Source organism: Antennarius striatus, chromosome 12, assembly GCF_040054535.1.
Source record: "Antennarius striatus isolate MH-2024 chromosome 12, ASM4005453v1, whole genome shotgun sequence".
In the NCBI taxonomy this organism is placed as follows: Eukaryota; Metazoa; Chordata; class Actinopteri; order Lophiiformes; family Antennariidae; genus Antennarius; species Antennarius striatus.
In genome coordinates, this window is record NC_090787.1 from 17,823,402 (window position 1) to 17,847,932 (window position 24,531).

The 24,531-nt window shown below is 40.5% G+C and overlaps 1 protein-coding gene and 1 long non-coding RNA gene across 3 annotated transcripts; one reads left to right on the forward strand and one right to left on the reverse strand.

Annotated features, from left to right (window-relative positions):
• Nucleotides 1-6,358: 6,358 nt before the first annotated feature.
• On the reverse strand, nt 6,359-24,322 carry impg2a (interphotoreceptor matrix proteoglycan 2a). Of its 2 annotated transcripts, XM_068329540.1 has the most exons (19): nt 24,301-24,322; nt 24,147-24,179; nt 22,970-23,016; nt 22,631-22,698; nt 22,384-22,539; nt 21,413-21,471; nt 21,283-21,303; nt 18,523-18,728; nt 17,154-17,197; nt 16,231-16,426; nt 15,088-16,001; nt 14,269-14,553; nt 12,995-13,214; nt 12,368-12,578; nt 11,131-11,319; nt 10,131-10,332; nt 9,371-9,450; nt 8,877-8,933; nt 6,359-8,239 (listed from the first exon to the last, which is right to left on the reverse strand). In XM_068329540.1, exons 1-18 carry the CDS (start codon nt 24,306-24,308, stop codon nt 8,897-8,899), a joined length of 2,976 nt encoding a protein of 991 aa, XP_068185641.1. In that variant the 5' UTR covers nt 24,309-24,322; the 3' UTR covers nt 6,359-8,239; nt 8,877-8,896. The 2 variants fall into 2 exon arrangements, with proteins under 2 accessions (XP_068185641.1, XP_068185642.1); XM_068329541.1 differs by lacking the exons at nt 6,359-8,239; nt 8,877-8,933 and adding an exon at nt 9,046-9,100.
• LOC137605119 (uncharacterized) lies at nt 12,535-18,666 on the forward strand. The gene is made up of 3 exons (XR_011037692.1): nt 12,535-12,674; nt 15,760-15,910; nt 18,533-18,666. It is a non-coding gene; the product is annotated as an uncharacterized lncRNA (long non-coding RNA).
• Nucleotides 24,323-24,531: the final 209 nt, after the last annotated feature.

Here is a 24,531-nt window from a genome sequence, read left to right on the forward strand (position 1 = left end):
TCTCCCCATTGCTCTGGACTGTTGACCATAAGTACTTAAAATCCTCCACCTTCTTGAACTCTTCTCCCTGTAACCTCACTCTTCCACTTATGCGCCATTTATCTGAATCTGGTTGAGCTTATCCCAGCTGGCTAGGGGTGAGAGGTGGGGTACACCCCAGACATGTCACCAGCGCATTGCGGGGCCACAAATAGACAAAAAAAAGAAAGGAAATTAAAAAATGCTTTTAGTCACCAAATACACTGAATTATGTTTCAAGTGGGACTTCTGGATGAGAAGTGGGACCAGGTTGGAAAAAGGGTTGACGTAAATTGAAATCAACACCTCATTTTATTCATTGAGTTCCTGCAGTTCTGTATTGCTGTCCAGATATTAATCTGGATGCTACTATAAATTTAATGATGCCCAATAAGATGTCCAAATACACAACTCTGCTGCTTGGCACGTCGGTACCTTGTGATTTAGAGCAAGTAAAATTAAAACTTGTATGATGTTCAAGCTCTGAAAATCTTGCAGAAACAAAGAAAGGGGTTCCCTGAAAATGGGATAGCATTTCCCAACATCCCATTTTTTTTCTTACAACATGGTGTGGAAGTAATTTGTAAGGTCTACATGCAATTAAATTTCTTGTAAAACCAAAACAGAGATAATTAATGCTAATCCACTGACACCAGTTTGAGGGATGACCCACATACAGAGATGAACACATGAACTCTCCGTCACCCATTACGTACACAAACTGCTGGTGAGGCACGTGGGCTCTGAGGGGAGCAGCAATCCAGCCATGTGCAACTGCAGATTCTTTCTCCCTCCATTCCGTTCGCTTTTCTCTCCCGTCCTCTTTCTGACACACCCCCACAGAAAAACACTGAGACAGTAATAGGTCAACAATCTTCATAGAATGAAAATACAGAAGTCAAAATACGTAAAAAGACATGATGAAATGAGAAACTTCTGTAAGAGCGACTGAAAAAGTTAGTATTCTAATGAAGGAAAGAGATGAACGAGAGGAGAAGCAGTAAGATTTCAGGGAAGAATGGAGAAGAAGAATGACAGAAAAGGACCAACATTCATTAATAGTTGAGGATGAGAAGGAGAAAAATACAGTATAGCTTAGGAGGAGGAGGAGTCTTCCTACATGTCCTTCTCCTCCCTAAAACTTACTTGTTTTTAACCCAGCTGTTGGAGATGGATGAGGAAAAGCACGTGAGAACGGGTGTTCTCACATGCTTTTCCTCCCCCAGATCCCCCTACTCGTCTTCTATCTATCTCTTTCAGAGAAGTAATGGGGCGTAATATGCTCTTCCTCCCCTTCCTCCTCCTTCCTCCCCAGAAGATGATGGAGAGTTAGACTATTAGTAATAATTGGGCAAGCAGGTATCAGTCCTATTCTTCCTCCCCTTCCATGCCCAAACCTGATACTGTCTGGGGGGGGGGGGGTAAGGCATGGCTATGAGGTCACTCTCCATCCACTTTCTGCCACAAAATGAAGCACACCTGAGATTAATCCAGCCCATTGCTGTCTCCTGGTCTTCCCCTGTGGAAGCTCATTCCCTTCACTCCATTCTTCATCAGACTGTAGTAAGAGGACACAAACTCTGTAGTTGGGTTTGGGACCTCTAACTCTTGTGTTTTACTTCTTTGTAAGATTTGGAACCCACTCGCATGTGCCTGACTCAGTCTTCAGGTTTGTTCATCCCCCTGTCATTTTCTGAGTTTCAGCTGGGATTCCTGCTGTTTTTATTGCCCGCCTGCTGCAGTGATCAGGATTTTGTGAGGCACATTCATTTTGTAAAATCAGTTTGTTGCCCACTGATTTATTTTTACTCTTTGGAGTCTGAGATCCACAAATTATAATTCTTATAATTACTTAATAATAATACTACCAATAACAATAAGAATAATAACTTTTTTAAATCTGGAGAGACTACAGAGGAATAATGAGATGTTGAATACAGTGATGTGATTTATTGTGAGTCTGGTTTTTTTGCTCAGACTCTGGCCAAAACCACAAAGGGAATCCGTCCCATGAATCAGGGTTTCTGCTATGATGGAGTCTCCTCAGATTTTCTGTAAAGAGGGAAGCTGAGAGATGGGTCTGATGATGCTGAAAACAGAAGGGAAAGACTAGTCCAACTGTGTGAAATACAGCCTTTGAAAAAACAAATGCGAATGCAGCCTGCAGGGCAGGTGGAAGAGTCGTTCCCTTAGTTATGAATTAACTTCTCGGTTTTAATAAAGCTAATTTTTCATTTTATAAATATTGGTTATAAGGAGCGCTTCTAACAGGATTTGGCTTTCAGGTTGCTAGACTTATTCTGTTGCCTCTGGGCTACCTGTTGTCCAGGTTAAAGTTACTAAGCTACTATTTCTACCAGCTCAACCTAATGAAGGACCAGACCTTAACACATTACAATACCTGACCTTTAATGACTTCTGTGATTGGAAACAGGACCACCAGGTAAACTCTTTAGTTTCTCTGTAATGGCCAGCAGGTGTGGGCTGCACTTCCTGTTACCTCTGTTATTTATCACCTGACTTTTATGACACACTTAACCTGAGTCCGGGATGAGCTGCGGACCTACTGAGATATCAGATAACACCTCTGGAGACTTACCAGTATGACTACAGGCCAGTGTTGGAGTAGAGGCAGGAGGGCAGGACTTGATTGTCCATGAACAGAGTTTAGGTTACTTCAAGGGTTTGTTGGAACAAAGCAGTCAGATGTTATTTAGAAAGGTCAGACCATGTAAAAGAGTTTATAATTTCCTCAATAGAAATAACTCATCATTTCTAGATAGTCATTCAACTCAAAATGAGTTTGATTTTATTCAGTTGTCGTAGAATGCAGATATATGGCCCTCTTGTGGTGGCACAGGAGGAGGAGCATCAACAGCCCATCACTGCAAGTGTTTGTGTGTGATGCTATAATGTAAGCTGATCAATCTTTCTTCAGTTTTTATTTCAGCTCAACAAGATATTCCATTGCTAAAAGAAAAAATAATTATGAGACACACAGACACAACAGACAGCGTCAATTATCAACTACTAACAGGAATAATAAAGTTTAGCTGCACCTCGGTGCATCTGTGAGATAATCCTTCACCATCATCATTTTTCGTCATTAGAACATCAATGATTCCAACCATGTAACTCTTTAATACAACATGAAGAGAGAAAACACAACTTTTTTCTGTAACGTCTGTGTTTGGATAAAACACATTCTTAAATATGTAAAGTGTAACATCGCCATGTGCACAATAATTTATTATATGCAAGTCTAATACATATGTAAATGTATGTATATGTAACGCATGTATAGCCTGAGTGAAAAGATCATTTCCTTGTTGGGGACAATAAAGTGGAGTTTCTTCTTTCTTTCTTCTTATTAGTGTTTCGGGCCCTGACTAAATTCTATTTCGACGTAATAATAAAATAATGTTTCCATTGCGGTTTGAATCCACAGAAATAAGTCAATTCACATGAAATTCACACATTTTTGTGAAACCAAACATTAGAAAACTTAGTTTATCTATAAACATATGTTTTGGATTAGATCCTTATAACAGAGTGCATTATTTTTTTTAACATTGTGAGACCCCTGAGTGCAGCCCGTTACCTCAGCTATTTACCTCAGCATTTAAATTATGGAGACCAAGTTTAGGTGCATGTTTGCAGCCGTCACTGACTCTTTCATGTACACCTCAGTATCGTTTAATATCTGCTCAGTGTCTTTTTTATCTCTTCATTAATGAAAAGATTCCTCTCTCATCAGTCTTGAGGCTGCGTGATGGATGTTCACATAGAATATTGTCAGAAAACAGAAGCAGCTTTAGTGAAAACTGAGTAGGCCATTTATTCACGTTTCTGACTGATTTCAATTACAATCTGCAGATAATCTATTAATGCGTTTAATCCTTAGATGCAGCCACAGCCTTCTATTTTTCTCTGGAACTCACGATGACAGCTGTTTTGTATAGCGAGATTCCTGCTTTGCCTTGGTTCCTAAGAGAAACTGTCGTCATTGCATTTTAGAGGGGCCACAAGGGGGTCAAGGCTTGTTCCAACATGAGATCAGCCGGGGTCCATAAAGAGGAAAATAATATTGAAAAGATAAAAAAGGTTCGTTTTGTAAACATTATTACTTTTATTATGGTTATTTATTTACTTAGTTTCTTTTGTGTGTAAAGCAGTGAGACCCATGGGAGCTCCAACATTAAGGGAGTAACACCAAAGTCAGTGAAGCATAGAGTTAAATTAGACCTGGCCCCCACCCAGAGGTTCATCGCACACCATTGTAGTGTCATAGTTGAACAGCCAGCAACTTGGCAGCAACTTGAACAGAGGTCTGTATCAGGTCATCCTTTTCTCACATGGACACATGTCAGCCCATCTTATCAGAAACAGCCTCCACCAGTGGGGCTTGGTGGGCCTGGGACTTCTCTTCACCAGCAAGAAAACATTACACGTCATTCTGTCGGCATGTTTTCATGACTTCCTCGCTCATTTACTTATTTCTATTTTCCACCTATTACCCAATGGCAAAGATGTAGGTGAAAGATCCAACCTGATCCAATGCAGAGACACAGTCCACACGTGATCACCACATTTAAAAAGACACAAACAAGGCACACCCTCCAGCTTTATAACCATGATTATTTAATTTTCTAACAGCAAATGTCATTCAGTGCTCCATCACCCATTTGCCTCACCAAGCACGTCAAATAAAATCCAAAGTTCTGGAACACTGGTGATACCAAAAACCTAAAAGCACAGCAGCTGGATTCAGTTTCCTCTCATTTCAATTTATTTATTTATTTTTGTCATCAGGGGAATTCCTTTACTTGTGTGCAGGCATTAGATTAAATCCTAGCACATTTGCGGAGGTTACTGGTACTCACTCTTTTAGAGGCTGTCATGGCTGCAGATGAGCCCATAATCCATACCTGCTGAGGCTAATCTTCTCTTCGGATTATCCGAGAGGCTCAACACCTGTTCCAACAGCATAGTTGAAAAAGTCAATACGTCAGTGACTCTGAGGAGGCGATCAAGTGTTCTCCCTCTCTTTTGGTTTTCTGGATGATGACGGGGCCAATGGTAGAGGTCTTCACCAGGCGAGTCATCCGTCCTCCTGGGCCACATCAGATGGAATCATTACAGCCCCAAGGACAGTCTTTTATTGTGAAATTCCACACGTGCTTTGCCAATTCTCTGAAGGGTCACAGCTCACTGTTGCTCTCTGCAGCTTGTTGGTTTGACATTTTTATCCACATTTAAAACTGATTTCAATTAATTTTGCTCACATTCATCTTTGATAGACGTTATGGTGCATCCATTTCAGCATAATTCGAGCTTTGTTACTGATTTTTTTTTTAATGAAATGTGCATAAGGTGAAGGAAAGAATACAAATTATATTGGCAGGTATGTAATGAATAACTGACATGTGAACAGAATAAAATGTAAATTTTGCTGTAGTCCTACATATACTGTATCTACATTACACACAGACTTAGAATAAACAGGCTCAGTTGATTTCTACATGTATTTACATGTATTACAGTTCTTGAATGACCGACTACTTGACTTGGGTTTCTTAATGACCCTTTTCCATTTTGATGATCCTGCTCCAGATCAGCCAAAAGCACAAAATAGTTTAAAAAATTGTTTACAACGAGAACTTTCTCCGGCTTTCTCTTTTTTGGCTTAAATTCTTCTCACTGCAAAACTATGCATGGGGAAAAAGTGAACCAGGACACCTCTGACATAAATCTTTTTGTCTTATTTTGCAAAAACACTGAAGCATAAGGAACAACTTGATGGAAATATTTTATATTCTCTTCATCTCCTACAGAATGTGACCACAATGGGACCTTGATTTGAGGATTAGTGCCAGAAACAAATACAAACTTTATCCTTTCAAATTAAAATCTATGAAATATGGATAAGGGGGCAGCACAATGGTCTAGTGGTTAGTGCTGTTGCTGAAGATGAATGAATGAACATTGAGTAGATCTTAGTGGATTTTGGAGACAGACATAAATCTTTTACCTTTGGACTGAGTCTATTTCCTCATTTATGTTCTTCTGCTAACAGGCAAATGTACAAGTAAAAAATGTCTCCCAGAGTGTTTAAATGAATCATCATATTTTGCAGGATAATTGTAATTCTAGTCATTAATTAATTAATATAATTCAAAGAACATATTTGATTAAAAAATGTAGTCAATACTAGCCTGCACAGATGTACCAAATTCCATCACCAGAGTCTGCATTTCATGTCAAACATTTTATTTTTGCACATCTTGCAATATTATATTCATAATTTTACATGAAGATATAACACTTTTAAAATGCTGAAACAGGTGTATAAAAGAAAATGATCATACATGTATATTGAAGCATTTGAAACACACGCGATTCACATCCGACAACTGTTAATAGCTCCAGTGTTATTTACAGTGGGTGAAGGTGAACACATTAACAAACAATACATCACCGCTTTGAAACGGGATGTAACAACCATGCAGACATAAATATGCATGCATGGAATTTTTTTTTAAAAAGAACATGCAGTTTGCAAAAGGCATAAAACTGTCACAGGAGTCTGCCTCACTGGTGTTTTGCTTGAGTGGACTTCAGAGAGGAAAAGACGAGAGGCATTCAATGTAAACAAGAATCTAGAGCGTGATCTACGCGTGTGATACGGACCTCCTGATCAACAGCCACGCTGGTCAACAAATGATAAAAACCTATATATTGTATTGAGTTGTGAAGGTCCACTCAAGGAACATCGCGGATCATACACGATACGTTCAGGGAGGAACATTGCAATACAATGCCAAAGAAAACACTGGAAATACTCTGGCAGGTGGCTTCACGAGGTTGATCATTTTTGATAATGGCTGCTAACCTTGAAGTATTTTCAGCAGTAGATACTGCTTGAAATAGCACGTTGGTTGTCAGCCAGCTTTCCCCTGTTTTTTCTGCTGAATGACATGCAACATCTGAAACACTGTTTGAAACCCCTGGCTCCATGCCTCACAGCCTTTTTCCATTCAGAAGTTTTTCACTGATTTCTGGACTGTAGAGTGATGGAGGGTTCATGCTCTCCACATCTTCTCCCATCATCACTATTTCCACTTTCTCCTGTCTACCAGTCACAACATTAGCTTTAGATTGATGGTGTTGTCAAAAAGGCAGAAGAGTCACCTGCCAGCAGACGAATAGGTGGAATAAAATTCCACTCAGCGTTTGGATTACGAAAAGCTACGTTTACACTGATGAACAAATTTGGCGACCTCAAAGAAATAGTTCAAAACTTCAGGAAATGCATGTTTGTGCTTTCTGGGAGGATTTTATCTGTGACGAGCAAAATGACTTCATATCTTAAATGTAAGGCTACAACAATCAGCCGTTTAGCTTAGCACAGATCCAAGACAGTAAACAGGAAGAAGCATTGCCCAGTGCTCACAAAACCAGCCTGCCAGCTCCACTAACGTTTAAGAACACACAACAACTTAATTTCATATCTATGTACTATTTTGGGTAGACTCCGTTTGTTTTAAGTCTTTGCCTGGCTAGGCTAATTGTGGCTAACTGTAAAGTCATATTTTAACTGTTCCATCAGATATCAGATAACAGTTAAACCAATCTTCCCATCTCACTTACTGCCAGACAGCGAGAATGTCAATTTCCTTAATTGTTGAACTATTCCTTTAATGTTTAAATGCATACAGAAAAGCAGTACACATAGACTTGATGCATGTCTTTGCCTTTTCCAGTCACAAAAATAATCAACGATAACGTCATTTCAAAGTATACTTTAAATTAAGTTAGCACCATTGACTAATAAAGGAGCAACTCTTGTGGTGCCTCTGTGAGTCCTAAAGAGAACAAATTCTGACGAGGAAACACCCTAACAGCAAAACTATTCACATATTCACAGTTTTAAGTTCTCCCCTTTAAGAACATATACATATGATGTATTATGATTGTTCCACTGAGCAGAAATACTACTGTGGCCAGCTTTGTGATGTGTATGACAACATTTCAAGTAAGAGGACGCGATACAGTTTTTGCCAAAGGGAGACGTCTGGTAGATGAGCAGCAAATACGCCATCTGATGTCACAGTCATCTCACCCAATCAGAAGAAGGCACCCAGGAAGGAGCAAGAATGTTCAACTCCTTTGCCCACGAATGTAGGGACTGACCCGTATGGGGAGGGATCATCGGTAGGCTCTGTCAAAAATGTCACAAATATTTGTTCAAAATGCTAAAATGACAAATTTTGGTATCACATGGGGTGTTGTGTGACTATTTCTCTACAGGCAGCAATCAGGGCTGTCACACGAGGCTCCAAACGAGTGTTAATGTATTCAGTTACCATCTCCCGAGTGCAGCTTCACATACTGCATATAATGGAAGTGATTTCAAACGTCTGGCGAAACGAAAAGAAAGGCATGCATGTTCCAAGTGGTCCAAAACAAAGTGGTTTGAATGCTTTGTGTCACATTTCCCAGATATAAATCCTGTAGTTATCATTTTTAAAGCTACAGGTTACTTTGGTACCTATAACCTATCTAGTTGAGCACTGAATTAACATGCTGAACATTAGATTACAGAGGTAAACCTTTCATTCCAGGGCCCATTATGCCAATTTTGCATCATTACTGATGTGGGACCCATTTATTATTGAAATTTAGATCTTACATGACATTTTTTTGTTAAGGACTTTATAATAGTGTTACATATTAAACCTGGTTAGACGTATTCTTGCATGTTTTAATGCACACTTACTGAGGTTGGTGTTTGTGATAAATGTCTTAAGAGGAAGTGTAAAAAAAAAAACCTTACAGTAAGGAACAACATACTGTACCTTGTGTTCAGAGAAAACGTCTACATGGAGGAGCTGTCTCTGCGGGTATCCATGACACTGCAGAACAAACAAACACACAAACAAAAATACTAGTTATGATCTTTCTAGATCAAATATTTATTTCATTTTCAACACAAGAAGTACCCGCAACTCAGCAACAATGACCCACAGATGGACTTGACTTCAAAACCCTTGCTGCACTTTAACACATCTCTTCTGCCATCCTGTTGGTAGAAAAGGGAAGTTCTGGGTCTCGTAATGGGTTCTGTCTTGCTGCTCTGGGCCTGGCTGGCAAAGATTTAACAATGATAAAACTGTTTCCACATTGTTTTGGCATGGCTGGAATACTTCATCTCTTCCAAATAACAACAAATTCCTTTTTTCACTACAGTCTCGCAAGGTCACTTTCCTCCCTATTTGCTCATATCCTGTCTTATTTGGTCCATGTGTTTATCTCATTGCAGTATAAAAGGAAAATGAAGAGAGGCACTCACGCTTGATGCTGCCGTACAAAATCTGCAAACTGCCGGTCCTTAGCATAGAGCTCAATAATGCGTATCCTGTCTTGGATTTCCTGGAGAAAGAAATTATATCAGTTGGGAGGGGATATAATGCATCACACAGTAAACCAGTAAACTGAACAGGCTCTGCCTGAATGGAAATGGGAGATTTTACTCTATGGACAAAACCTTCCTTTTCAACGGAGCGAAAACCAGCTGGTGCTGAAAGAAGTTTACAACAACAGATATTCCAGCTCAGATCCTCAGGTCAAATGAAGGGGATACGACTGAATTATCAACTATCACATCCAGATAGTTTTTAGCAATGAGCATCTCCCATCTGTACTTAACTACAAGTGTATGAGTTACGTAAGTACAATGACTGCAACTTCAAAAATGCAGTCAGAAAAAACACCACCTCTATTTCATTATGTCACTCAAACGACTGCAGAAAAACTATTTTTTTCTTTTCCTAAGAGATTTATTGTCCGAGATGGTTTTCAGAATGTTCCCATTTGTAAAAGGCTTTTTTTATAAGCTTTTTAAGATGTAAAGACACAACCACACATTTCCGACAATAACCTGTATTTATACTCAGTTTATCAGGATGATAAAACAATTACTTTATTGGCACCATATGGAGTGTGTTGTAATACTCATGGTTTAACATTTAACAAAGTTTAATATTCCCTGTTAAAATGGCTGGGACACGTTCTTCATCAATATCCATGGCAGTCGACACACCGACACACACCTCTTTGGTCAGTTCACTGTTCTCGTAGATGTGTCGTATCTCCTCACTGCTGAAGTCGGTGGAGGCCTCGGCGCTGGCGCTGCTGTACACAGGAGCCTCAGGATAGCGTCGGTAGTAGTGGCTGTAGCCGGTGGTGGCCTCGCTCTCATACATGGGGTTGTATTTGGTCGCCCTCTCCAGAGACGGGAGGCTCTCTGCCCCCCTGTGGAGCAGCATGCAAAACAGAGAAGTCAGTCAAAGCATGAGGGCAAGATGAGACGGAGGTAGTGGATCACCTTGGAAGCCAGAGGAGAAAACTGAGCTGCAGTAAATAAGACTTCAGGGTTCATTAGCCTGTTTTAACCCTGGATACATCTGGTCATTTGTGCCTGAAGACAGAAAATCTGATTGTCTTTGGTGATTAAAGCTTTTTGGAAATAGATCAGCATCATATCTGTTCAGGTAATTAGAAGAGGTTTAAGTGTATCTCTACAGGCTGTTCAGTGAAGCACGCCAGACATACACACACACACACACACACACACACACACACACACACACACACACACACACAGATGGACAACAGATACTTTGGGTAGATTTGTGTCTGCAAAAGGAAAGACAAGCGAAATCCAGGCAAAGGGGGAGGGATGGTCATGGATGGTGAAAAGGAGAACTTTGGCTGCTGCACTGAGGAACAGTAATGAAATGTCACAACTTATTCTGTCCCTTCAGGAAAGTAACTAGACTCCTTTAAATTAAAGAGGATTACTTTGCGAAGACAAAACTTCAAAAACAACAAACTTGGTATTTTCTATTCCATGTCAAAAATAAAAGCAAGGTTTGCTTATTTTCAGGATTCTTTCACAGGCAGATAAAGAAAGATTCTACAGGTTAAATCAACATATATTATTCATTTTAAGAACTGTATTTAAATTAAATATATACAGAATATATGGTGAACAACTGTGACAGACACAATGCTTCAACTACTTCATGTGGCGTGCATGCTTCTCCTCACCGTATGGGGTCTTCTGACTCGTCCTTGTCGTACTGATCCCGTAACGTCCTGGCAAGGAAGAAGATCACCCCAGAGGCCACCAATAGGAATCCAGCTACGGAGGCCACGGCTATGCCAACCACCAGCGGCTCAGACACATACTCCTCACAGTGTTCTCCTCGGTACCACCAGTTCTCTCCAACGCGACACCTGAGATAATAGCATACAGTCATAAATTAATTCCACACTCCTCTATGAAAACTTTTCCACATTCAAGGATCAGGAAGACAAAATGCACACCCATGACTAAAAAGAGTCAAAATACATGACATCTCAATCATATTTTGCCTTGACATAGTTATTAACATGTCTATAATCGAAATGTTCTGTTCATAAATACATTAATATGTTGTATTGGAATAACTGGAGTAACATTCAAATATTTGTTTTCGGTCTCCATGGAGAAACACAATACTTTTGGTTGGACGAATAAACAAACTCGACGGCCTCTTCAGCTACCCATATGTTTTATGCTGTGATATAAAACTAAAGACTCTTTTGGCACGCAGTCTCCTATTTGTTAGCAATCATTCAAAAAGTGCACTGCAGACAAAAGTCCCAACAGAGCCAGAGGATATGTTTCTGTCACTGACTTGGATTATTTGAGTATTTTGACACACATTAACCCATGAAAATTTATGTTTGGACAAGAGAAAATGTGGTCGGACACAAATATTTATAAAAGGAAATAGACAAGTTACACAAGGTTCAATATTTCATTTGACAAAAGAAATGATATTTTAGAGCTTAAAATGCACATCATAATGTTAAACATAGGATCCCAACATGTCATACCAGGGGTCACATCTACTTTTAAGTTAAAAATTATAATAATAATAATGTTTGAATATTTCTGATTAATCTTTGAAATCAATTGTGTTGTAAAATTAAATTTTTATCACATATATTTAGTTTGGACTAGAATGAAGTCAATACTACAACACAGTTGCCTCCCAAGTATCAGGAGCCAAAAGAAAAAATAAAGTATTGAGCAAATGTTTGGATTGAATTTTAGATTTCCTGTTCCCACATGATCACACAAAAGGCCTTTAAATAAACAAGCCAGGATTCTGGCCTCCTGCAGCTGCAATCAAGTGTCTGCAAAGCTGTCAGGTTAATTGTGATGAAACACTGGCCTTGTGAACCTGCCAACTCAGACACTCTTTCCCACATCCATATCATTTCCCTCACGTCTCACCTGCAGATAGCTCCCTGGCCAGGGATTATGTCACACTTGCCATCGTTGAGGCAGAAGTCTGTCTGCAGCTCACAGATACTCTGACAGGGCAGGCCGTCCACACTGAAGTAGCCAGCGCTGCAGACACATTCCGCCTCCCCTGACCACTTGTTCACTTTACACTCGGCGTATTCGTTGCATGCTTGGAATTTACAGGGGTCAGCCTGGTCACCTGGAAACCAAAGCATTAGGAGGTGATATTTCAGGATCAAGAGAAACTGCAGGTTGGCAACAGGTTCCACAGGGCTGACGATCATTTAAGAGTCAAGTAAGTTTGTCCTCCTCAGTTATCTGAAAAGATTTTTGATGACAACGTCTAAGCATTTTACATTTTATTTTTAATTTACTACTGAATTCAGGGTTTGACAAAATAATGTAATTAGATCACAGCCATTAATAGAATAGTTGAAGACTTGGGGAAATATTTGTTCTTTGAGAGTTCAAAGAGACGTATCAACATTTATGCTTTTATTATGAAACTTGGACTTGCAGCTGGTTGCAGCACATTAGCTTAACATAAAGAACTTATCAGGCATTACTTGCTATCTGATTGTTGGCCGAAACCTAAAATCTTCAGTGAGAACACACCTGACTCGACATCCAATGAGTACTTATCGATGGCCAGGTTCATGGTCTGGTAAGCTGTGTTACAGAAGTCCTCCAGAATGAGATAAACAGTGGTAGTGACGCCTTGTTGTACAGGTTTGCCAAATTTCATCCGGCTGTTGACCACGATGCTTCCATTTCTGAAGTTCAGGATCTCTAGGTTCTCAAAGTTACTCAGGTTGGACTGCAGGTAGGGCACAAGCTGAGAGAAGATCGAAAACAGCATTTATTGTGAGAAAACCAAGTTTAAACCCAATAACCAGAGTTCGTATTGCCTCAAGAAAGTAGTGCATCCCTGGGATGCGCTTCAAGAAAAATGTGTGCATACCAGCATGATTTTTATGTATTCCAAACGTAATAATAGAATATACAACAGAAGTATAGGCAAGGATTGAGTTTTGCCAGTAGTACAATATATAAACTAAACAAACTGTTAATTTAAATTGTATTAATAACAACATCATAACTGTGTAAGTAAAAAATAAAAAAACAGTAATGTGTTATGTGTTTTATCAAAATGTTAAAGACTAGTAGTCATTTAAGAAACAATTTTAGAAATAAATAAAGAAGTAATACAGGGTTTTTTTCACTTTTGTTTTTCACTCAATACATTTTTCTTTGCCTTTAATTCATATTCTCCTGTGGACACTGTACCAAGCTGACAGAGCCTTCTCCACACAAATTTCAGTAATATCTCTTCTTAATACCTGTCAGTAATATCTGTCTCTTTTTCCTCATTAACTTTTGATTGTTTTTTATTCAAGAAAGCACTCATTGTCATGTGCTTTTTATCCAACTTTTGTACCTTCTTCAGAGGCTTGGTGTTGATCAATCAACCTTTATTTGCATAGCGCTTAATCACATCAGCAGACATTTCAAAGCACTTTAACAGACAGAGAAACCCAACAGGATCCAGCTTATGCTTGCTCTGGGGAGTCTAACCAACTCTTCGCTCTCACTGCAGCGTGTAAAACGAGCAGACGTCGTGTTGTCGTTTGGTCGATTTTTAATAAGGCAGAAACTCGCGCAAGATCAAAACATAACAACGATTCCTGGGTTCGAAATTTAAGTGGAGAAATGGAAAAATCGTGGATATTTTTGCTGGATGGAAGTGCATTTAAAGCTTGCGTACTAGGGACACACGCTCTTTGATGATCGTGCGTCCCTGTCAAAAAATGCGTGTCAAAGACGCAAGGATGCATGCAAACGAGAACACTGAAGAATAACATCAAAACCTCAGTAACTGAAATATTTACCAGTTCTAGGAAGCGTTGCTCCAAAGCTTTGTATTCTGGAGAACTCTTGTTAAAGAGATCATCTGAGAAAATCATGTTGGTCACTCTCAGGCTGAAAAACACCATCAGAGCTCTTCCAGGGTTCATAGGCATGGCGATACTGACATAATCTGTGCCGTGTGCCACTCCAGACGGCAAACTAGTGCTTCCCTCTTCTGTGTGGTTGATCAAACCATAACCATAGTTGATCATATCGTAGCTCTGGTCTGGAACAGTGGCATCGTCCAAGCCATTAATGGTCTGTATCTGAGGGATGAAAAGTGCACTGATTTTAAAAAGAGATGCTTTACCAAATGAGATGCAAATGTGGAACCCGTAGAAATTCAAAGTCAAACTGACAGAACAGTATATATCTCTATTGACATGCCTGCAAACCGATGGTCAAAACTGATTTGGATTCTTATTGGGCAACCCCCCCTTGGGGAGTCCAACTGGAATATCTCAGAGTAGACCCATTCCTCACTGGAGTAGTTCCATTTGTATTTTGCACAGAATTAGAAATTTGTGTCATTTTACCATTTTTCAGTCAACTACAGCCAAGCATGTTGTTTCAATGCTGTTGTCATGAATTTTTGAAAAATGGTTCTATCACCATTTCGAAATCAGAAAGAACTGGGGGGGGGACTAATGTGCGTGTTAGTCCCCCTGAGGTTATCTTAACACACAAAATTTGAGAATTCAAACTTCAGTTTGACTTTAAACATTGAAAGGAAAAGCTAGCAATGAAAAAAAATGAATGTAAAAATGTAATTTTTTCAACATTAACATCAATTTCTTTACTTCTACCAGTGAAGGCATCACGGCGTCAGGTAGTCCCTCGGCAGCGGGGTTAATGTCAGAGACTTGGGTGATGGGCGACTCCCTTTCAGGAGACAGTGCCGTCGGTGGACTCAGAAAATCTGTCGCTGTTGGTTCATCTCTGTTGACCCATATGATCTCATCCTCTATCAGATCCTCCGTTGAGAGTTTTGGAGCATCTGGGGTCTCCTCCTCTACACCTGGAGATTCAGGCAGAGCCTCTTGCCCGTTGCTCTTTGATTCTTCTTCAATGCCAACCTCTTCAAAAACAGGTTCTTCAGGATAGGTCATCATATCTTCATCTTCTGCTGGTTGTTCAGAGTTAACTCCTTCATCTGCGGATGGAGCACCTTTAAAGTTGGACTCTTCTACTGCATCTTCTACCAAGTCTTCATCAACAGGAAGCAGGACTGTTTGCGTTGTGGGTACTGGTACTTCTAGTGCTACATCTACAACCTCAGGAGAAGGGACTTGAGCAGGTAGAAGCTCTTCTTCCAACGTCTCATTAGCCGTTGTGAGGCTCTCAATCTCCTCTGGAATCTCTCCCTCATTCGCAGCAACTTCTTCCAGAACAGTAATCAGATCTTCTCCCGCTGCTGCAACTTTGACTTCCACTGTTTCATCTGGATTTATGGTGACATTTTCTGTTTTCAGCTCATCTTCCAAACCAGTCTCTTCAAACAACACTGCTCCTGTGGGTGTGGATGGCTGGAGCAGGTCCTCCAAGACATTTATCTCTGAACCAGAAGCCTCGACCTCCACTGGCACTTCTGGCAGCGTGACGACATCTGGTAGCTCTGGAGAGGTAAGCTCATCTGGAAGCTCTTTTGGTGGGTACGTTTCTACAACAGGAAACTGCACTTTGTCCTTCAGGACAGGGGCTTCCTCCTCAAAGCCTGGAAAGCAAAAACAAGAGAAATGTCCATCTTCGAGAGTCAATTCTGATAATATTCTGCAGATCACCACAGATCTATATGTATGATTAAAAAAAAGATTGATTTTGGACTGATAAAAGTATTTAAAGACCAATCAAATTTGCAGAAATGTAGAACTGAAAAAAAAAAATCCAAAGAGGATAAATTGCATAAATGTAGGCTTATGTTTTAGGATCATGGAAACACTCACTGTCCACTCCAGGTGCACCGGTGGCCGGAATGGGAGCTGGAGACACAACTGTATTCTCCTCCAGAATAAAGATGTTGTGTTCTTCTGTCGCCACTGTGTTGGTTTCAGAGAGCTCAGGCAAGATGCCTTCCTTGTTGACATCTTCAGCCCCCTTTTCTAGAATCATGAGCTCTGGTGGATCATCAGTGTCTTTGATCTGCAAAAAAAACAGACTGATGATGGTTTCTACTTCATATTTAAAATTTCACAAAGCACATGTGTTGAAATACTGAAGAGGTTCTTTTTTCCATGCTATACTGCGGGCCTCATTCTTCAAATATCAATTGAAAGAATGATGGAAAAAGAAGAAGCCGCATCTAAAATGAAGAACTTTGGTGGCCCAGCAGCTCTTTGACTGTAAAGTAATTACAGTTGAGAAGTTTAGCAAACCATACCAATTCCTGTAATGAGCCAAATTACCGTAATCATTGCGTCAGCTGAGCTAAAAAGTGAAGCAGCAGATATATGTAATGCAAGCTAAAGTCTGGTTGCCATCACAATTGGAAAGTCAATGACACAACAGCACAAATACAGACTTCAGCGAGTATTATGGTCTGAAAAAATTGTATGTGCTGCCTCACGTCTTTATTTGCTGTGGCTTCTTTCACTGTATCTTTTGCCCCAGAATAGCAGTGGATTATTATAGCAAGAGCCAAACTAATCCTCAAAGCCTTACTTGATCCTTGCTGGTGAGCTCATCTCCTACCTGCACTGGTGTGGTCTGGAAAGTATCACGAACCAGTTACACATTATCACTACATCAGCCACAGTATAGCTGTCAAACCACACAAATGCGATTCGTCAACTCTGTGCAGCTCAAAGCTGCTGGACGGACTAAAGACAGACTGCTGTTCTAATGGTTGTGGAGGTAACTTGTCACTGACCGTGGCTCTGCTTGCAGTGCTGACAGACTCAGGGGCCTCAGACACTATGGAACCAGCAGAGAAACAAATATTAATACAGAATGTCACAGAAAAAAAAAATGCAAATGGGCCAAATACCTAAAATAGTCGCGTCTGGAGAACAGAATTCTTTCAACTGTAACGTAACTTCAATAAAGCTTTTATTTTGACAGAATTACTTTCTGGAATAAATGTAAATCACAAATCAGTGCTAAAATCCAAATTGAGTATCAGCTGTTGTAGGCCAAGGCTGTCTGAATCCAGACCAAAACGGAAAACTGGTCTATGCTTTGTCTTTAAATACCACAGCCACACATCAACCACATGAGACTGCTTAACATTCATTCTACGTGTCCAGGGATATTAATGTGAGCATTTCTGCTCATATCCAGGGGAGCTTCTTAGCACATTTAACAACAGATATGGATTCCACATCTGTGGACAGGGGACCTGGTCAGGGGAAGGGGACATGCCAACATACTCAGTCACTGGCCAAATTGAACAGATGTAGTAGTTTGAACGAGTGCACATGTGAAAAACGGAAAGACTTTTGTGATCCCAGAGAGAGAGAGGTCATCTGATGGAATGCCTCAATGGAGATAACACCGGTTGAGACGGAAGACTGCAACTCTGAAAAATATTCTGATATTGCAGTGTTATAAAGGGGTGCTAGTGGCTAATGGTTCAGGGCTACATTTGGTGATAGCAGGATAACACACCCGAGTATGCATCCGAACTGTCAGTGAAAGAATTGTGGATATTGTGAGATCCAGGTTTTCATATGTGGAATCTCTGGTACGTGTGGTGGCATCAACTCCCCACGTTGAATCAGATAAAGACTTAACTTCACTGAGTGTAAACCAGAATAAAAGACTTAAAAATCCACAGTAAAAGAGAAAGTTCACATTTTAACATCTTATTTACTTACTGTACTTCTGCTTTGGAGACTGTTTAATGACGAGAATTAACTGGAGCACAAAATAGAGTTCTTTTAACAGATGGCTCTGTTATATGTTAAAAGAGGCTGACTTTTGAGCTAAAACTTCATATAAAAATGTCTCTGCCTTTTTTAACAGAAAAAGCAGACAAATAAGAAACAGATGAGACTATTAAAACTCTGGAATATTTTCTCAAGTGGTGTAGCACATGTTGTAATATCAGTGCTGGGTCTCCTGTCTCTGCATTTGATATGACATTTGGATGTTTTCCCTGCCCTGCGTACGCTGGCCTCTTCCAGTATATTCTCTTCACTGCTATCCCAATTAAATAAATGGCTGTAATGGTGGCACGTGTGGTCTCTGTCAGAGGTCAAGAAAGGCCTCTGCAGCTCGACACTCATGCATAATCTTACCTCCCTCCAGCTCATCGTAATGAAGGGCTTCAGTGTCCAGGTTCTTGACCTCGCTGACGGTGTGGACCACCGTAGGCTCCTTGACCTCATGGTACGAGTTCTCCACCCGGTTGGACTGCAAGGTCAGGTAGTTGAGTTGTTCACTGCTGACTCCTGCTCCATCCACCACCACCGTGACAGCGTAGTCCACCGCCACTCCATCCCGCCTGATGACACAGATTGAATCCACACCATGATCAGTTTCCAGGCTGGGTTTTCGTTCATTATCATGATCCAGTAAGGTCATACTGTGATACCGGGTTGGTGCTGCTGCACTGAACTCCTTCGTATTAAGACGTGTTTCCAATATTTTTCACATTTAGGAATGACAAAACTGGAAAGTCATTCCAGTGCGACCAGTTCATCAGCAGCTGTATATAATAAAGTGACCACACAGTATAATTGCATTGAATTGTATTATTGCTGTAAAAAAATTTATTACATTTAATTACTGTTATGCTAACAATAGGACCATAATTTTATCCTGTTAACTGTAGAATATATGACAATACACATAAAAAGCTTGTAGTGAGATGATCTGAAACTACAGTTTCCAAAAAGAATATTTTAATATTTAGATTGGGACACTAATGTTAGCCTTTAGAAGCTCTTAGCAGCTCAGGTTTAACATTTGATACAGTTTGATTCTTCTGCTTGGAACCATTTTTTATATAGGTACAAAAAGTTAAGAATAATTAGCAATAGCAATAGTAATAAGTGAGAGGAGGAAGTCTCATTTACAGTACATCTTTTTGAGCCCAAACTTGGTATCAACAGAGACACAACACCATAAATCCATTGACCCTTCATCTTCTACACAAATTTACACACTAAGATAGGAGACAATAATATTTCCTGAATGACAGGCCAGATTTCCAAGACCTTGAAAATCTTTTCAACACTGGCACGACTTAACAGCCAAACGTGTTAAAAGACTTGCGGGGCACTCACAGATGACTAATGAGTCGGGTGATTTACTCCAGCGTGGAATGCAGGAGACCAACCGCATATGCCAAAAAATGGTCAATATCAGAAAGTCAGCAGGATGGTCAACATCATCATATTAAACACGGAAACCTCACAAGACATTCCAGTGCCTGGAAAAAGCCATCTATCAGCGTTCATGTGACTGCTCCACTCTGACCTAGTTTGATGGGTTCCTGGCGAACAGCGGAGCACGTGCCAGCGCTCAGACACATTTAGAAGGACGGGCCGTTTCTCTCCCCGCAGGTTCACACGTAGAACGCCAGACAGGAAGACGACTCCTGCTGCGTCCTGTCATCTGCAGCTAGCAGCACCATGCAATGGCAATTATAGCTTGGCTATGAGGAGATTTAAATATTTTCTGTGTATTTAATGTACACTGCCCGGCCACAAAAAGAAGTCACCGTTTGGGTTTCAATAAGCAAATTGCAGTGTTATGATCAGGGGTTGCTTCGGTTGGTCAAGTCTAGGCTCAGCAATATTATTCAGCAAAAAAATGAAGTCAGCTGAGTATCTGAATGTACTGAATGACCAGGCAATCCCATAAATGGATTTTTTCTCCCGGATGGCACGATCGTATTCCTGGACAACAATGGCAAAATTTATCGGACTCTAATTGTGAAAGAGCGGTCCAGGGAGGAATCATTTTGACACATCAATTGGCCCCCACAGTCCTGAGCTTAACCCCATTCAAACTCTATGGGATGTGCTGGAGAAGACCTTGCAGAGTGGTTTGACTCCTATCGTCAATACAAGAACTCGGCCAAAAATTAATGCAATTCTGGACAGAAATAAATGCTGTGACGTTGTCCGAGGTTGTCAAAACAATGCCTCGGCAAACGTGCACTGCAATCAAAGCTACAGGTAGTCCCACGAAATATTAGAGTGTGTGACTTTTGTTTTGGCCGGGCAGTGCATCTGCACATTGTGGCTGTATAGCTAATGATGCTAATGCTAAACCAGCATTTGCCGAGTTGGTGTTTGATATATATTACATTTTATGTCTGCCATGCAGCAAGAAGTAAACTTGAATACAGATTTAAAGGAGTTGCACTCAGTACTATTATTTCTACAGTGTTCTTTTATTCCTGTTGCATCATGTTCCTCTCTCCCATTTGTCTGATCACTATGGTTACCAGTGTTATGGTGTGTCGACTGTCATAGTGTCACATATGCACCTGATTTTGCAAGGCATGTAAGACCGGCATATTTTCTCTTGGAGTAATTTTAACTGTCATTGGTAATAAATTATAGTATTAGTAAAGCATCTCAATGCTCTTTCCACACCTGGTCATCACTTTTTCACCTTTGATCCCCTGACCTACACATTCCTTCCTCTGCCCTTCCTCCTCCTCACCCTCTACTAGGAGCAGAGGGAGCAGGTCATAAATCCCTGATAATTTACTCAATAGAGGAACACCTGCTCCTCTTGGACCCGTCCTGATCCCACTTAACAGCTGAGTGACTCAACTAAGTTCATTACCGTCGGCAACTAGTGACACACCTCAACATGTGTCCACACTCACTGGTACGTAAACACAGCGTGAAATGATGGTGATGCCACACACACACACACAAACACACACACACACACACACACACACATACACACACACACACACACACTCACACAAATCAAGATCTAAGGAATGGCTGATTGGGATCTGTGGGCTTAAACACAAGACAGCTGGGGGAGAACCATGTAAGGGCAAACTACCACAGCCGTTGGTGACTCACCCATGGGTGTCCTTCTGGGGCCTATGGAGAAGAAGAAGAGGGAAACTGTGTTAATGCTAAAAGCTGAGGTAGTGTGTGTGTGTGCGTTAATGTGTGGACAGTCCAGAGCTGAACTACAGCAGAGACCAACCTGAAGTCCAGCACAGACACACTCTTAAACCCAGGGAGGCCCTCCAGAGCATCCTCAATCTGAAGGGATAAAAATGATCAGTGGTTTATGGCTCATTTTTGATGAGCTTACAGTGAACTTGCTTGGCAAACTAAATCAGATTTATTGCTACTGAAGAGCTCATTTTGCTTAAAGCGGCTCAAAGGTCTTGAATGATTTGTGCTGAGGCCGCATCATAAAACCTCAGTGGACTGATTACTGCACTGTCTTTAACATTTTTTATTGATCTACAGGGCCTCGTTTCTCCTCCTTTAAAAGCAATATGAATGTTTCTCTGCAGATTAAATGACCTAGTTTATTTAATCTGTGAAAAATCCTCCAGTTTCTCCTTTTCTACATTCAGTAAGTCCTTCCCTGGACCCCACTTCTCTCTCACAGATAGCCTGTTTGGATGCAGGGGATACATAACTGAAGGCATGCAAATTCTGTGTTGATGCCAGATCTCCAAAAAGAACACAAAAGTAGGTCAGTACCTACTAAAACGACACAAAATCAAGTGTGTGCTTGTGATACTGTTATTGTTCTTCTGTTTGCTTTCCGACATGCGTCTATTGAGCTGACTGCTAGACAACTATTTGATTTTTCCCAGCATCTGTACAAACGCTGGGGTCGCATCCAATGGTGAGTTCACATGTGCATATGCAAGAGTTTATCTGTTCCCAAGACACACCATAAAAATATAAGACATTCTTATTCTTCCAAAGCCAAATACATATGATGAAATCTGTGTTTTTGAGCTCCTGCTCAACAGCTTGGGTTTTAACTGCTGCTGTTGTTAAAGTGTGTGTTATCAAAATTAACAAGGCAAGCTACCATCCATCACTGACCATAAACCAAGAGATGCAGTTAGTCCATGCTGAGGCCAAGATACAGTAGCACTAAGGAGAGTCTTAAAGACCGACAGGCCAGAGGAAACAGCGTCAGACTCAAACCTTTTCAGCGAGCTGCCGGCTGAGTGTCTGGTACTGGAGGCTGGCTGGATCGTCCAGCTTGTCGTCGTACATCTCACCGGTCAGGAGGATACTGAGCTCCACCACCTGCTCCAGCACAGGGAAGGTGGGAGACTCCACTGCAATGTCATTGTCCAGCTGTGGACATAAGCAGTAATAGAGTAGTTAGACCTGCCTGATAGACCTGATTACTAACACTAGGACGTGTTAAAGAACTGTGTGCACTCACCGGACTCTCCTCTACCTCCTGCACTGTCACAGCAGCTCCATCCATCCCCTCTCCTCCAGTTGGGTCTTCTAGGTAAAAGAAAAGAAATAAAGAAACTGTTTTATTTCAAATGCATGCGATCTGAAAGCTTTGGCATATGCCAAGATTCCTGATGTATTAGGCTACTTAAAGAACTTAAAGTATTTTGAAGATGTCAGGCTGGAGTTTTCCTCAGCCAGAGTCACACACAGAGAGGATTTTCAGAGCTTACTGAGTAGATACGTACATGAAAACACACAGGATGATAATCCAACGATAGGTGAGCATATACTGCAGGAAGCTAACAGGAGAAACACTAACCGAGCTCAGGAGCCTCAGCAGTCTCAGCTGTGTTTGGTGTTGGAGTGCTGTGGAACATCAGAGATTCTCTCATCAGTGAAAACATGTTTTAAAAATGATCACCATAAGGTTAGGGTCATTTATTTATTTCAGTTTTTAACCAGCGAATCTACAAATGTCAGAATCAATGGCCACAAATTCAATATTGTCTGAAAACTGAGTCTTATATAACCTGACAGACCCATTTCTTTTAATGGTTGTCCTAAACTGTCTTATGAGAATACCAATAACATGTTGAATGAAACAACAGTAAAACTGAATCGTGTAAACGTCAGTAAAATACAGTTATTTCCTAATATTTAGCAACCTGTGACAGTATCGAGTTAGTTTTTGACTTTCTTTTTTCCGTTGGTTTCCCAGCAGGATTATTTAAAAACAACTGAACAGATGTCCATGAGACTCAGTGAAGGACGGGCCTTCAGCCATCGTTGATCCATTTTTTTAACTTATGTGACACTGTCGGTGTTTAGATATACGTCCTTTAATATGTCCGGGAATAAACCATGGATCTTGATTGAAAACATCAGCCTTTGTTTGGATGGTATCTAGGTGACTGTTTGCAGTTTATTGGGGATCCAAATTTTTTTTTAAATCCACCAGATTTAAAGGTTTTCGTAGCAGTCATCTGCCCTCTAACCTACTGTATGTTTAAACTATGTTTAACCCATGGTTAACCTATGTCTAGAGGTTTCTGATCAGGCTTCAATAGATTAAAAGAGGCTTTTAGACCCTGAAGGAGGTAAGAACTCAACTGTAACATCATTGTATTTTCTGGCAAGCACCTTCATGCTGATGTCACTGACGATTCATTAACCCTCCACAGGAGAATGGCCTACAATGACCGATACTACAAGATGTACGTAACCAGAGTGTAACGTTACGGGATTCTTTGTTTTCACATCTATGCAGGTCCATAGTATAAAGGTACTGTATATGCTGCTGATGACAGCACAAAGAATAAAATATTGCCAGTATTAAATTATATACGGATTTATAATTATATATAGAGTGTAAATATTGCAGTGGTATCTAATCTAATAAACACAAATAGAACACAAACAAATGAGCATGATGTCATGTGTGGTGACTGATGGTAAGAATATGAACAGGTAAGGTTGAAGAGCCTTGACAACCTTACCTGCACATTTGTTGCCAGGACCTGGTGGGCTCACTACACATGGTGGGGAAAAAAAGACACATTTACAAAACTCAGATGTAATGCTGACACAACAAATTCATGACTTAAATGTTGGGTGAGCATCGGGGAAAAAGAGGCGGAGACTTTCTTCTACCTTTTCATGCCTGTTCGAGACATTCTCTATGGATGAAAAAAAAGATATGCACTGTTGTAAGTATAAACTGTAGAGTGGTAATCCTGATGTGCATTACTCCATATACATTCTGTCATGCACAAACCTTTTTAACCAGAGCCTGATGCTCCTCTGATTGGCTGAAGAAGATGCCCATATCCTTGGCCATGACCGTGCCGTTCTGGCATTGACTCATCCAGCTTTGGTACTCGT

Excerpts from the sequence above, each read along its gene's own strand:
- impg2a (XM_068329540.1), bottom strand. Across the intron at positions 22,699-22,969 it reads TGCTGAGGCTCCTGAGCTCG|AAGACCCAACTGGAGGAGAG; the intron begins GTTAGTGTTTCT and ends TCTTTTACCTAG. Across the intron at positions 10,333-11,130 it reads GAGTCAGAAGACCCCATACG|GGGGGCAGAGAGCCTCCCGT; the intron begins GTGAGGAGAAGC and ends GCTGCTCCACAG.